The 13,734-nt window shown below is 38.8% G+C and overlaps 1 protein-coding gene across 1 annotated transcript in view; it reads right to left on the bottom strand.

The window, feature by feature from the left end:
• LOC147912234 (uncharacterized) overlaps positions 1-13,734 on the bottom strand; it is an 86,446-nt gene that overhangs the window by 47,846 nt on the left and 24,866 nt on the right. The window contains exons 5-7 of the mRNA XM_087424957.1: positions 3,283-3,356; positions 2,876-2,952; positions 1,324-1,463 (exon numbers count right to left, since the gene is read on the bottom strand). Of these exons, the coding sequence (XP_087281083.1) occupies positions 1,324-1,463; positions 2,876-2,952; positions 3,283-3,356 (291 nt within the window). The remainder of the gene's footprint in view (positions 1-1,323; positions 1,464-2,875; positions 2,953-3,282; positions 3,357-13,734) is intronic.

Raw genomic sequence — 13,734 nt, 5'->3', positions numbered from 1 at the left:
GTTTGAACAAACTTTCTTTAGATATTTTTATGGTAATAGCACATAACAATATATGGGGTAATGTAAAAGATAATATTGCCTGTAAAACCCAGAAGGTAGGTTAGAGAAGACAGCCTAGAATATTCCTGCAGGATATGAATGTGAATGCATAGTTAAAAAAGACGATGCTCACCTAAGAATACTTTGCCTCAGCATTTGGCCCAAAGAAAAAGGTGCGACTATTAGCCTGTCCTGTTCACCACGTACCAACATTGCCTAGACCAGCGCCTGGCACAGTGAACATTTAATAAATATTTATGCAAGAATCCAAGAGGACTTCATCATAGAATACAACCGACTTCAGAGAAAGTAGCATCCATCTCCCAAACTCCATGAGGTTCTCATGTGGGTCACTTGAACCAACCAATTTATCTGAAAGCACCCCAAGACACCCAATGGTTTTGGCATGAGTTTCATTCATTTCAAAATATTGATATATCCTACCCATTTAAAAATTGTACTTCATAAGTGTAAATGATACTGTTGAGATGAAACCCAATAAGTGGGCCGGCCCCGTGGCTTGGCAGTTAAGTGAGCGCGCTTCGCTGCTGGTGGCCCGGGTTCAGATCCCGGGCGCGCACCGACGCACCACTTCTCCAGCCATGCTGAGGCCACGTCCCACATACAGCAACTAGAAGGATGTGCAACTATGACATACAACAATCTACTGGGGCTTTGGGGGAAAATAAATAAATAAATAAAATTATAAAAAAAAAAAAAAAGAGAAACCCAATGAGTGATGTTATTACTTGTCATATGACTTGATAAAGTAAATTTAACTTAGAAAATTCCTGGCAGCCCTACTTTAAAATCCGATGTTCTCAAACCTCGAATACTTTCTGGGAACACTGGTTTTTCATCCTCCAAGCTACTTATCGCATGTATTTGTGCACAGTTCTTAGCGAGAAGTGAATGCTCAACATTTACCGAAATGAATTTCTTCACTTTGGTGAGACAGGCAGCCCAGGCAACGCACTGAGGGAAAGTGTGTAGTTTTTTCTCACTCTGAACTGTGGTTCTTGATGATTATTGCTGTCACTGATGTTAGTACACGAAAGGAAAATATCAAACATATAAGCACTATTTTACAGTGCTCATTTTATTTAAAAATGATATTAAAAATCAATAATCTTAAAAATACAGTTTAAAAATCTTTAAAAAACAGCTCTCTGTTATATTAACCTAACTGTAGGGCAGATTAGATCAATACTTCTCAGAACTAATTGCTAAAAAGTGAAAGTATTCATCAAAATCCAGAAGAAAAAAAACAGGAAAAATACAAACTTTTAGATTTTGTGTTCTGGAGCTTTTGTTTGATTTCTGTTCCACAATCTTCCTCCTGAATCAGCTTCCAGAACTCCTCATAGTCGCTCATGTTCTTCAAGATTCCACATTTGGTGAACTCATTTTGCAACCCTATAATCTTATTTTCAAAGAGAATAGTATATATATTTCAGAGTGACATTTTTATTGGCAAATTAGAAATCAGCAGATGACTAGAAATTTAAAATCCCATTTCTAAGCATCAGAGAATAACCTCCGGATAACTTGCAGCTATCTAATTGGGAAAGGGTTATTTTCAACAGTAATTGAAACAAAAAAAGTGACACTTTTGAAACTCTCTGTCCCTAAATTCTAGAGGTTCATTTATATTTAATGATTAAAGGGAACAGTTTGAAGGGAGGTAGACTGTTTTTCTCTCTTTCTTCTTTTTTTTATCCTAGGTAGTAGTAGTCAGGAGTTAATATAAAAGGAGTTCTTTGGGAGAGGATGGTGGAGGAGAGAAGGACGGCATTAGGGAGGAAGAAAGGGAAGAACAGGTTTGAGGACAACGAGAGGAAGTAGATAAAGATACCTTTCCCTTAAAATTCAATTTCTAATTTTATCTCCCTTTGACATGGAGACGCTAGAATTACCATACACTGTAAACCAATTGTCACATAGGAATATGCTGCTTGTGATAATAAATGATGTCTTTGCCAGTTTAGTAAAAGACGATTTCTCACCTCTTTTAAATATCATCTCATCTCAGAAACTGGGGGGTACCCGTCCAAGTGATAAGGCCTGCTTTAGGAAGTATAACTAGACATAAGAGAGTAGCTTCTTTAAAACAGTGACACCCCCCCCCCCGCCAGGAACTCACTAACTCCCCCAGGGATTTATAACTTGAGGGTGGAATGTTCCATGTTTAATTCAAGAAGAATAAAATTGGAAGCTCAGGGCTCTAAAAAGATGGGGGGATGTTTTTTGGATGATGCAAATGTAGCTTACATCAGCACGAGGGAGACCATTTTTTCAGTTTAATTTCTAGAGCAAGTCCTCATTTAAGGGACGTCGCTTTATGTGGAGACCATGGAATCCCTCAGATACCCACGGCGGTGGCCCCTCCAGGTAGGTCCCTCCCTCCCTCTGCGGGAAGCGCTTTCATTCACCCCGGCTGTTGTCGGGACTCTGCTCAGAACAGACTAACATTAAAATGAGATGGAGGTCTGCTATGAGATTCATCACTCGGCCACGCTATGGCACAGAAGGCGGCCCCCCAGGAAGTGTACGGGGTTTGGAGGCCTGGTGTTTGGGTCTCCCTCCTGTCCAGCTCCCAGTATATCGCGTGTCCCCGAGGGGCTGATGGGAGCCGACATGGCTCCCACCTAATTCTGGGCAGAGGGGCTCCAGGGCAAAGGTTTGCACCGCGCAAGCTGGGGGCCTGGGCCCCCCAATTCCTGAGTCGTTCTGACAATGAAGTGCATTGGAGACAGGACACACAGAATACTGCAGCGGCAGCAACGCCTGTGCAGGGGGTTCTCAGCCCTGTGCCAGCCCCGTCCTGTGTCCTAGCCGGTAGGAGCCGGAGCGCAGGGTGCACGCGGGGCGCAGGGCGGTGCGCCGGGGCGCCTGTCCAGCTCCAGGAACGCGCTGCCAAGAAGGAAATAAAAGTCGCGGTCAGCCTGCAGTTCAGTAGCTGGGAAACAAAGGCGAAAACAAATGACAAGTAAACATCCAGCCACAGGAAGCCATTAAGGAGAGTGGGCGCTAATGAGCGCGCAGCGGGGACCCGCCGCCCGCCGCGCGCCCCGCCCGCCGAGGAATCGGCGGCTCGGCCCGGAGCCCCGCTGGCAGGCTGTAAACCTGCTGTGGTCTCCGTTCCCCTTCAAGTTGGGCCATTAGAAGCCGCAATTACTGTCAGCCCCAATAAGAGCACTCCAGAAAAGAAAACGGAGATTCTGTGATCTCGCACATTCTCACGTCCTCCCAGGCCGCGAAGGGACACCACAGCCTGGGGGTGGGGGACACCACCAACTCCAAGGTAAAGGGCCCGACTAGGCGTGTGCGAACACGAAGGTGTGAGTGTCGAACCACTGTCCAAGGAGCCTTTTGAAACAGTTTCTCGTAAAAATCAACCATTTTAAATAATCAGATATTCCTTTGTGGTCCCTTAAATTTTAAACCATTCTTTAAAAATTTTTTCCAAGTAGCAGTGGTTTGTCAAGCAAAGGTTAATGACCTTACTTTCACTTCTCTGGTGAATTATTTAAGATGGCTTTTAGCTAGCTTTAATTTTTGGAGAGACAGCCCTTCCTCCGGTTGGGTAGATCGGGCGGGTGGCGCTCTCGCCCGCAGTCCCCGAGCATCCTCCGCGGATGTCCAGCCTGCAGCCTCCACGTTGGTCGAGGTCCTTACAGCAGCGACACCCGGCGGTCAGCCCGGTCCATCCCAGTAAAACCTCGCCGCGTCCCCTCCCGGTCGCTGGGGCATTGGGAACCCCGCGGGTTCCTCCCTCCCCAGGTTCAGCCCCGGACCACACACAGAGATGGGCTTATGAAGTTAGAGAATTATGCAAAGGAACTTCCAACAGAACCGTGCCTTTTAAGCTTGTTTATCTTAAACATTTTAGAAAGTAGGTGGCAAAGTGGTTGAGGGTAAATTTCATAACGTCTACATTAGATGCTTGGCCAACCAAGTGTTTGCTAAGTATTACCTAAGACTTGAGAGTTATTTCTTTATATGTGATAAGTTCCCTTTATATATTATTTTTAGTTCTAAGACAACATTTTTGGTCCTGACACTAAAACTACTCTATAAAACGAATTGGATCAGATGGCCCCTTCAGTCTCTTCTGAATCTAATATTTTAAATTTCTTAATAACTTTGTTTTAAAATACTACATTAATATATGTGCATGGTTTTAAAAAAATCAAACTTTTCGGAAGGGCTTAAAATAAAAAGCAACTGTCCTCTCTTCCATCCCACTCCACCCGCAAGCCAACAAAAACCACTTCTACCCACTTCTGTTATTAATTATGTTTGAATAAGCCTTGTCCCAAATTGAATAACCACCACCCTAGAAAAAGATTTGCAACCCTCTGCTGTCTCTTTTCTTTCTTTCTTTAGATGTATAGAAAGATGTCTCTATTTCGTTGTGAGTGAGCACGGCACCTATCAGAAGAATGGAGGCATCCAGCAAGAATTTTCCTTACGCAAATCTTGAGTTTCCTAGAAGATTTTCCTATTTTCTTAATAACTCACTTGCATTGATTTCCCAAAATGTGCAGCACCAGACCCTCGTGGTGCCCCCCCACCCCCCGACTCCTGATTTTATACCTTAGTATTCCTCCAGTTCACTGAGAGGGACCTTCCAGTCATGGAACCATTGTGGCAATGAGGATTTAATTACTGTGAGGAATTTTAACCCTCAATAGCCAAAAATTATAGTGTCTACATACCATATATACCAGACTTGATGATAAAATTTTGACCTTTTCTTTCAAATCAATATTTTGGGGGAATATTTCCCATATGAACCCAGAAAGAAATCTATAAATATAAAATTGTCTTAAAGATATTCTTAGACTATGACAAATTATCCAAAACTTGGAAAAAATTAAAAAGGTAGATAGCATTTCTTTTCAGTGTCAGATATGAACATTGTTTCAAAGCCTGCCCATGGGTTATTTAATGGATATATTTGGTTGGACTCACTGTTTACTATTGATTCAAGTTAAAGATTTAATGAAGTTACATATTGAGTTGTAGATTTCCACCCAATAGAGATGCAGATTTCTGTCCAGTGGAAAAGGATAATAACAAAGGTTATGGTTTATTGTCTTCTAGGACACTAACCAGTTTTATATCTAATAGCAAATTCATTTCAGCATTTCTCCGACTGGCCACTATATAAATCTTCATACCTAAAATTCTCTTTTGACTCAATCTTAACATCTTACTTATCCCCTTATCCTCTTATTAATTAGATTGAATCTTTGATACATGCTTTTTTTTTTTCACTAAAAATAAAGTTTACCCATTTCTCCCACCCCCCACCCCTGCCTTTGGCAACCACCAACCTGTTCTCTGTATCTATGAGCTTGGCTTTTTGTTGTTTTTTCACAATTCCACATATAAGAGAAATCACATGATACTTGTCTTTCTCTGTCTGACTTATTTTACTTAGCATAATGTCCTCGAGGTTTATCCATGTTATTGGAAATGGCAAGATTTCATTCTTTTTTATGGCTAAATAATATTTCATTTGTTTGTGTGTGTGTGTGTGTGTGTGTGTGTGTATACCACAATTTCTTTCTCCTGTCATCCATTGATGGACACTTAGGTTGTTTCCATATCTTGGCTATTGTAAGTAATGCTGCAATGAACATGGGGGTGCATGTATCTTTTTGAGTTAGTTTTCATTTTCTTCAGATAATACCCAGAAGTGGAATTGCTGGATCAAATGGTAGTTCTATTTTTAATTTTTTGAGGAACTTCTGTACTGTTTTCCATAGTGACTGCACCAATTTACATTCCCACCAACAGTGCACAGGGTTCCCTTGTCTCCACATCCTTGCCAACACTTCTTATTTCTTGTCTTTTTGATAATAGCCATTCTGACATGTGTAAGATTATATCTGTGGTTTTGATTTGCATTTCCCTGATGATTAGTGGTGTTGAGCATCTTTTCATGTACCCATTGGCCATCTGTATGTCTTCTTTGGAAAAGATCTTCTGCCCATTTTTCAATAGGAATTTTTGTTTTTTTGCTATTGAGTCATATGAGTTCTTTATATATTTTAGATATTAGCCCTTTTTCAGATACATGATTTGCAAATATTTTCTCCCATTAAGTAGGTTACCTTTTCTTTTTGTTGATGGTTTCCTTTTGCTGTGCAAAAGCTTGTTAGTTTGATGTAGTCCCACTTGTTTATTTTTGCTTTTGGTGTCAGATTCAGAAAATCATTGCCAAGACCTATGTCAAGGAGCTTACCACCTATGTTTTCTTCCAGAAGTTTTATGGTTTCAGGTCTTACATTCAAGTCTTTAATTCATTTTGAATTAATTTTTGTGTATAGTGTAAGACAGTGGTCCAGTTTCATTCTTTTGCATGTGGCTGTCCAGTTTTCCCAACATCATTTGTTGAAGAGACTGTCCTTTCCCCATTGTACATTCTTGGCTCCTTTGTTGAAAATTAATTGACCATAAATGTATGGGTTTATTTCTGGGCTCTCTATTCTATTCCATTGATCTATGTGTCTATTTTTTATGCCAATACCATACTGGTTAAATTACTACAGCTTTGTACTAGAGTTTGAAATCAGGGAGTGTGATGCCTCCAGCTTTGTTCTTCTTTCTCAAAATTGCTTTGGCTATTCGGGTCTTCTATGGTTCTTTACAAATTTTAGGATGGTTTGTTCTATTTCTATGAAAAATGCCATTGGAATTTTGATAGGGATTGCATTGAATCTGTAGATTGCTTTGGGTAGTATGGACATTTTAAGAATGTTAATTCTTCCAATCCGTGAGCACAGAATATCTTTCCATTTATTTGTGTCTTCTTCAATTTCTTTCATTAATGTCTTGTGGTTTTCAATATATAGGTCTTTACCTCCTTGGTTAAATTTATTCCTAGGTATTTTATTCTTTTTGATGCAATTGTAAGTGGGATTTTTTCTTAATTTCTCTTTCTAATAGTTCATTATTAGTGTATACAAAGGCAACAGATTTTCATATGTTGATTTTATATCCTGCAACTTTACTGCATTTGTTGGTTAGTTCTAACAGTTTTTTGGTGGAGTCTTTAGGGTTTTCTATATATAATATCATGTCATCTGCAAATAGTGACAGTTTTACTTCTTCTTTTCCAATTTAGATGCCTTTTATTTCTTTTTCTTGCCTAATTGCTCTGGCAAGAACTTCCAATACTGTGTTGAATAAAAGTGGTGAGAGTGGGCATCTTTGTCTTCTTCCTGATCTTGGAGGAAAAGCTTTCAGTTTTTTACTATTAAGTATGATGTTAGCTGTGGGCTTGTCATACATGGTCTTTATTATGTTGAGGTACAGTCCCTCTATACCTGCTTTTGTTGAGTTTTCATCATAAATGGATGTTGAATTTTGTCAAATGCTTTTCCTGCATCTATTAAGATAATCATATGATTTTTAGCCTTCATTTTGTTAGTGTGGTGTATCACATTGACTGATTTGTGGATAATGAACCATTCTTGTATTCCTGGAGTAAATCCCACTTGATTATGGTATATGATCCTTTTAATGTACTGTTGTATTCGGTTTGCTAATATTTTGCTAAAGACTTTTGCATCTATGTTCATCAGGGATACTGGCCTGAAATTTTCTTTTCTTGTGGCATCCTTCTCTGGTTTTGGTCTCAAGGTAATTCTGGCCTCATAAAATGAGTTTGGAAGAGTTCCCTCCTCTTTATTTTTTGGAAGAGTTTGAGAAGGATTGGTTTTAATTCTTCTTTGAATGTTTGGTAGAATTCACCAGTAAAGCCGTCTGGTTCTAGACTTTTGTTTGTTGAGAGGTTTTTGATTACGGATCCAAACTCCCTACTCATAATCGGTCTATTCAGATTTTCTGTTTCGTCATGATTCAGTCTTGGTAGGTTGTATGCTTCCAGAAATTTTCCATTTCTTCTAGGTTGTCCAATTTGTTGGTGTATAATTGTTCATAGTAGTCTTTTATGGTCCTTTGTATTTCTTTGGTATCAGTTGTAACATCTCCTCTATCATTTCTGATCTTATTGGTTTGAGTCCTCTCTTTTTCTTGGTGAGTCTAGCTAAAGGTGTGTCAATTGTTTGTCTTTTCAAAGAACAAACTCTTTGTTTCATTGATCTTTTCTACATGTTCATTTTTTATTTGTGTGGGAACTATATTTTTAACTTTTTGAAAATGATACTTTAACAACATCTGGGATGTTCTCAGTAAACACTAATTGAAGCTCATTCATATCCAGCATAAATATAAAATGCAGTATTCTTTGTGATGCAAATCGTTATGGAAATAATAAAAAGAAATAATGTGGCTAAGAACTAACAAAATTAAAATGATTTATTTTGTATTTGTATAATATTTAATAAAAGACACAGAAGTATTTGCTGAAAAAACAAAGGAAAGTGCTTGCATTTCCACTATTTCATGGGTTTGACATAATTATGAAAATTTAAAAATATTTAGATTCTCATTTTAAACATATATTGGTAAAAGTAAATTGATGAATAAAGGAGGGGATCTTCTACCTCTCTAAAGTTTTAAAACTTAAAAAATAAACAGCATAATGTATGGAATGGACCTAAGTTTGGGGGTCAATCTAACTTGAGCCCATATCTAAGCTCTTTCCTTTGGGTAAGTTACTTAAATTCTCCAACCCTCAGTTTTTCAGCTGTTATCACTAGACTTAGTGATAATACCTTCCTCTCAGGCTGCTCTGAGGATAAGATCCTGTCTGTGAAGTGCCTGGAGCTGTCTGGTAAACAGTGGGAGATCAATGCATGTTAAGTAATCTTTTTGCACTGCATGAGTCTTTAATTTTTATCTACTAAATTGTATCAACTAAAACTTGAGGGCTAAAATATATAGAAAAATTACTACTATGTGCAAAATTGTTTTAAAATCTTAACATTTATCTATTTCATAAATGATCTGGGCTATAAATATTTTAATTTTTATTTATTTATTTTATTTATTTATTTTTTTGAGAAAGATTGGCCCTGGGCTAACATCTGTTGCCAATCTTCCTCTTTTTTTCTTTTTTCTCCCCAAAGCCCTGGTACATAGTTGTGTATCATAGTTGTAGAGTCATAGCTCTTCTATATGGGACGCTGCCTCAGCATGGTTTGATGACCAGTGAGTACGTCCAGGCTCAGGATCCGAGCTGGCGAACCCCAGGCCTCGGAAGTAGAACGCGCAAACTCAACCATTACTCCACTGGGCCGGTCCCTGGGCTATAAATTTTTTTTGTGAGGAAGACCAGCCCTGAGCTAACAACAGATGCCAATTCTCCTCTTTTTGCTGAGGAAGATTGGCCCTGGGCTAACATCTGTGCCCATCTTCCTCTACTTTATATGGGACGCCGCCACAGCATGGCTTGATAAGCGGTGCATCAGTGCGCCCCCCCGGGATCCGAACCTGCAAACTCTGGGCTGTCAAAGAGGAGCACGCGCACTTAACCACTGCCCCACCAGGCCGGCCCCCAGGCTATAAATATTTTAAACATATGCTCAGATTAATAAAAATAATGATGCAAACCAATAATCACGTAGCCATTAAAATCTTTACTATGTATTGGCATCACACTCTTTACTCATGTTAACAGAATAAATTTCATGCATTAATTATCTATTGCTGTATAATAAATTACCACAGCTGTAGCAGCTTAAAACAACACACATTTATGATCTCACAGTTTCTGTGAGTTAGAAGTCTAGGAACAGATTAGCCAAGTCTTCTGCTTAGGGTCTCAGAAGGTTGCAACTAAGGCATTGTCCAGGCTGTGCTGTCATCTGGAGGTAGGACTGGGGAAGCGTGCATAACCCTGTTCACAAGGATGTTGGCAAAATTTAATTTATTTCAGTTATAGGATTTATGGAAGGTAGCTTTTTCAGAGTCAAAAGGGAGAGTGAATTTACTAGCAAGATGGAGTCTTATATAATGTACCATGGTCCCCAGAGTGACATCCATCATTGTTGCCATATGCCATTGGTTAGAAGCAAGTCACAGGTCCTGTATAAATTCCAAGAGGCAAGAATCATAGGGGCCACCTCAGAGTTTGTCTGCCACAGTCCCCCATGATTCATGTCCCTCCCACATGCAAAAAACATTCAGCCTCTCCCAAGGTTTCCAAGATTCCTGTCTCTTCATAGCATCAACTCAAAGTCCAAAAATCTCATTATCAGGTCAAAGGTCAGAGAAGGCTCCTGACTGTAATCATTAAGTTCAGTTTCTGGGACACAATTTTTGTTCATCTATGGACCCGTGATACTAAAGAGAAGTCCCTAACACACCCAACATACAATGGTGGAACAGGCAGCAGGTAACGGCTATAGACAGTTCCATTCAAAAGAGGAGAAAATGGAAGGTAAAAAGGAATCTGAGTTCTATAGCAGTTCTGAGTGCAGATGGGTAAGGCTGGAAGTCCCTTGATTAGATTTCAAGGTCTGGGATATTTGGTTGGCCAACTGTGTAGACAATAAAAAAAATGCTCTGTAAAATCCAGATGAATATTCATCCTGCCTGCAAGAAAAATTTGTGAACTTACGTGAATACCTTTACACAAAAGACCATGTGAAGGGCTGAAAGGTCAAATAAAATAGCGTTTAGGAGCCAGAATCTAGAGGTACCCTGCCTGAGTTCAGATTCCAGCTCTGCCACTTACGTGCTACGTGACTTTAACAAGTTACTTCACTTCTTTGAACCTCAATTTTCCTCATCTGTAAAATGGAGTTGAAAATAACAGTGCCTAGTTTATGCGATTTTTCTAAGAACCAAGTTAGTTGATACCTACAAAGCATTCAGTGATGGGCTGACCACAGTAAATGCTATATATGTGCTTGCTGTTGTTATATTTTTATCAATATGTCAACAATTTTGATTATGTAATTCATAGACTCTGTGATACCTATTTTGATTCCTTAAGGTCATTTATCTTATTTCCTGTTATTAGCAAAGTTCTGAATGGCTGAAGGTGCTGGATAGTTAAGTTATATGTAGGAAAGATATCACTCCAAATGTTTCAGTGATGCATTAATGATGGGATAAAGAGAGCTGATCTTCATCTTCCTTTTTAGTATGATTTTAAAAGCTATGCACACACATACATATACATATGCATACATTTCATGCATTCATTTGTGCAAAATAATAAAGGTAGATTTAATACCACCATGACTAGCAAAAAGCACTCTACCGTGAGTAATGAAAATAGTAATGCTAACATATTGAAATAGATTGTCTCAATTTGATTCTGATCACTCTGTTTTGGGGTACAATGTAATTTTTCTTGGTATAGTCTTCTCCATTGAGTTCAAGTTCATAGGAAATTGTATACTAGGTTCACTGACACAAAAAACCATTTTGATCAAATAATCAGTTATTATTTGTAAGCAAAACCCATGAAATCAGTATTTATTGTGCACCTAAATATTGTGCACAATATTTATTGTGGTACCAGTAATAATCATTTAATTATAATCATTTTCCATTACTGATACTTATTTATTTTTATTGATTAGCTATTTGATATAAATGTCTTCAAGTATAATTATTAATAGAAAAATGCCCATCTGAAACGTTTGCTGAAAATAATGAATAATATGATCTTTCAAATCCATCAAAATCTGCCAAATGCTAGCACTTTCACTTAAGTCTCAGTTCCTTCTAAATTATTCACATTTATTATATTAAAATTCTTTAAGTTAATTTTATCTTGGTAATCATGGACTCTCTGAAAGAGCGAGTTTATAGAGCTGTAATTCTATAACAAAGGTGAGTTGATAATTTCAGAAATGGGAGAGATTACAATCTGCCCTCTTCAGGCTTAAAACAGGATATTCTTTTTGTTTTTTGGCAGGGAAAGATTTGCCCTGAGCTAACATCTGTTGCCAATCTTCCTTTTTTTCCTTTCCCCAAATCCCCAGTACGTAGTTGTATATCCTAGTCGTAAGTCCTTCTAGTTCTTCTGTGTGAGCTGCCGCCACCGTATGGCTACTGACAGAGGACTGGTGTGGTTCCATGCCCAGGAAATGAACCTGGGCCACCGAAGCAGTGAGAGCACCAAACTTTAACCACTAAGCCATCAGGGCTGGCTCAAACAAGGGATTCTCAAATCCTAAATCAGGCTCTCCTTTTCTGGTGCTGGAGGTTGGGAAAGGCACAGTTTGGTAGACTGAACTGGGCTGGGGCTGGTATTTGTTATTTGGGCTTCAATGTGCTGGCCATGCCAAGTTCTACGTGGAACGACCAAAGAGCTCATTGGAAGGAAGCCTGACATCACAGTCCTTTGAGACTTGATGCGCTGATGTCTGTGGCCAACTCTTCCTAAAATACCTTGCTCTGCATTTCTCCAGCTCTTTCCTCAAAACTGGAGACTTACTGCTCTTAACAACAAATGCCGTCATCAGTATGCTATGGATGGGAAAAATAAGTGGGTTGCACATGTGCTGATAGCTACTTGGAAAGAAAAAAAATGGGCATTGGCTTTTCCATCCAAAGATACTGGTGCCCAGGGAACACATTTGCAGGCCTGGTCTTGAAACACGTGGTAATAGAACCTGCGTCTCAGGGGCTTGAGGAGGCTGGGGGGCAGTGGGCGGTTCGGTGCTCCCCTAGTTCCCACTCGGCATGCTAATCCTCTGAGTCACATTTCGACAGTCTGCTTGATGTTAATATCTATTAATTTGGTTAAATGTGGAAGTCTAGATCCTCTCAATGAAGGAAAAAAATCAACACCATGGAAAAGTAAAAACAAATTCAAATTTAGCAATTTAGCAAATTTAGCACAATAAAACTCAAAATGGCATATCCTTTAAAAATCTCATAATATTCCAAGTCTCTGGCTAAAGAACTTCAAAATGGAAATGTTGAAAGAAAAATCAATAACATATACTATTGAGGAAATAATCTATTTTTACAGTTCAACTAATTCAAACCAATTTACATTTATTAAGAGCCTAAAATATATTCATGTCATAATAGTAATTAAGTCAGTAATGAAATAACCATGTAGCTTGATATTGTTGTTTGAATATCGTGTTGGTGACGCCCAAGTGTTCCCTGAGCCCCTGGGGGAGAGGCGGTATTGTCCTGAGTAAGTCACTCCAGCTCTCTAGGTGTCAGCCCTTCTAAGCGTAAAATACAAGTCCTTCCCTGAACTGACTGAAAAAGTCCTCCTTCTTCCTGCTTCCTTATAAAGCCCTATGAATCCATCACCTTTGTATTCCTCCAGCATTAAATAAGGTGTTAGGTGGTAACGATAAAAATAAATATGTGGACCTTCACTGTGCTACAAAATGTATACCTTTTATATTTCAGAGCAATATATTTAGCTTATCCACAGAAAATAGAACAAAAAAATATTTTCACCTTTTGAGAAATGACACCGCATCCCACTCAAATAGGTTTGAATTGAAGGTGTGACTCATTGTACAAGAGAGATATATTCTGGAAATCCTAGGGGCAATGTAAATCGTATCTTAAATACATGGGCAAGGAAATGGTGAGTCATTTTCTAAGTTGGAAATTCAGTCTAATTATGTTTCTTGTAAACATAACTGTATAAAGTCTGTCCAATCCCTCAAAAGTCAATTTAAAAAATGTGCTTTAAATGAAAGCCTTTGCCATCACAGACTGACGTGCCTGAGGAAATTACATGACAATCTTATAAGGATGATGTGAGCTAACAAAGGTCACGCTTCC

Source organism: Ceratotherium simum, chromosome 38, assembly GCF_057802395.1.
Source record: "Ceratotherium simum simum isolate JZ-2026a chromosome 38, ASM5780239v1, whole genome shotgun sequence".
Lineage (NCBI taxonomy): Eukaryota > Metazoa > Chordata > Mammalia > Perissodactyla > Rhinocerotidae > Ceratotherium > Ceratotherium simum.
The sequence above is the reverse complement of the archived record's forward strand: the minus strand, read 5'-3'. Positions and strand labels throughout refer to the sequence as shown.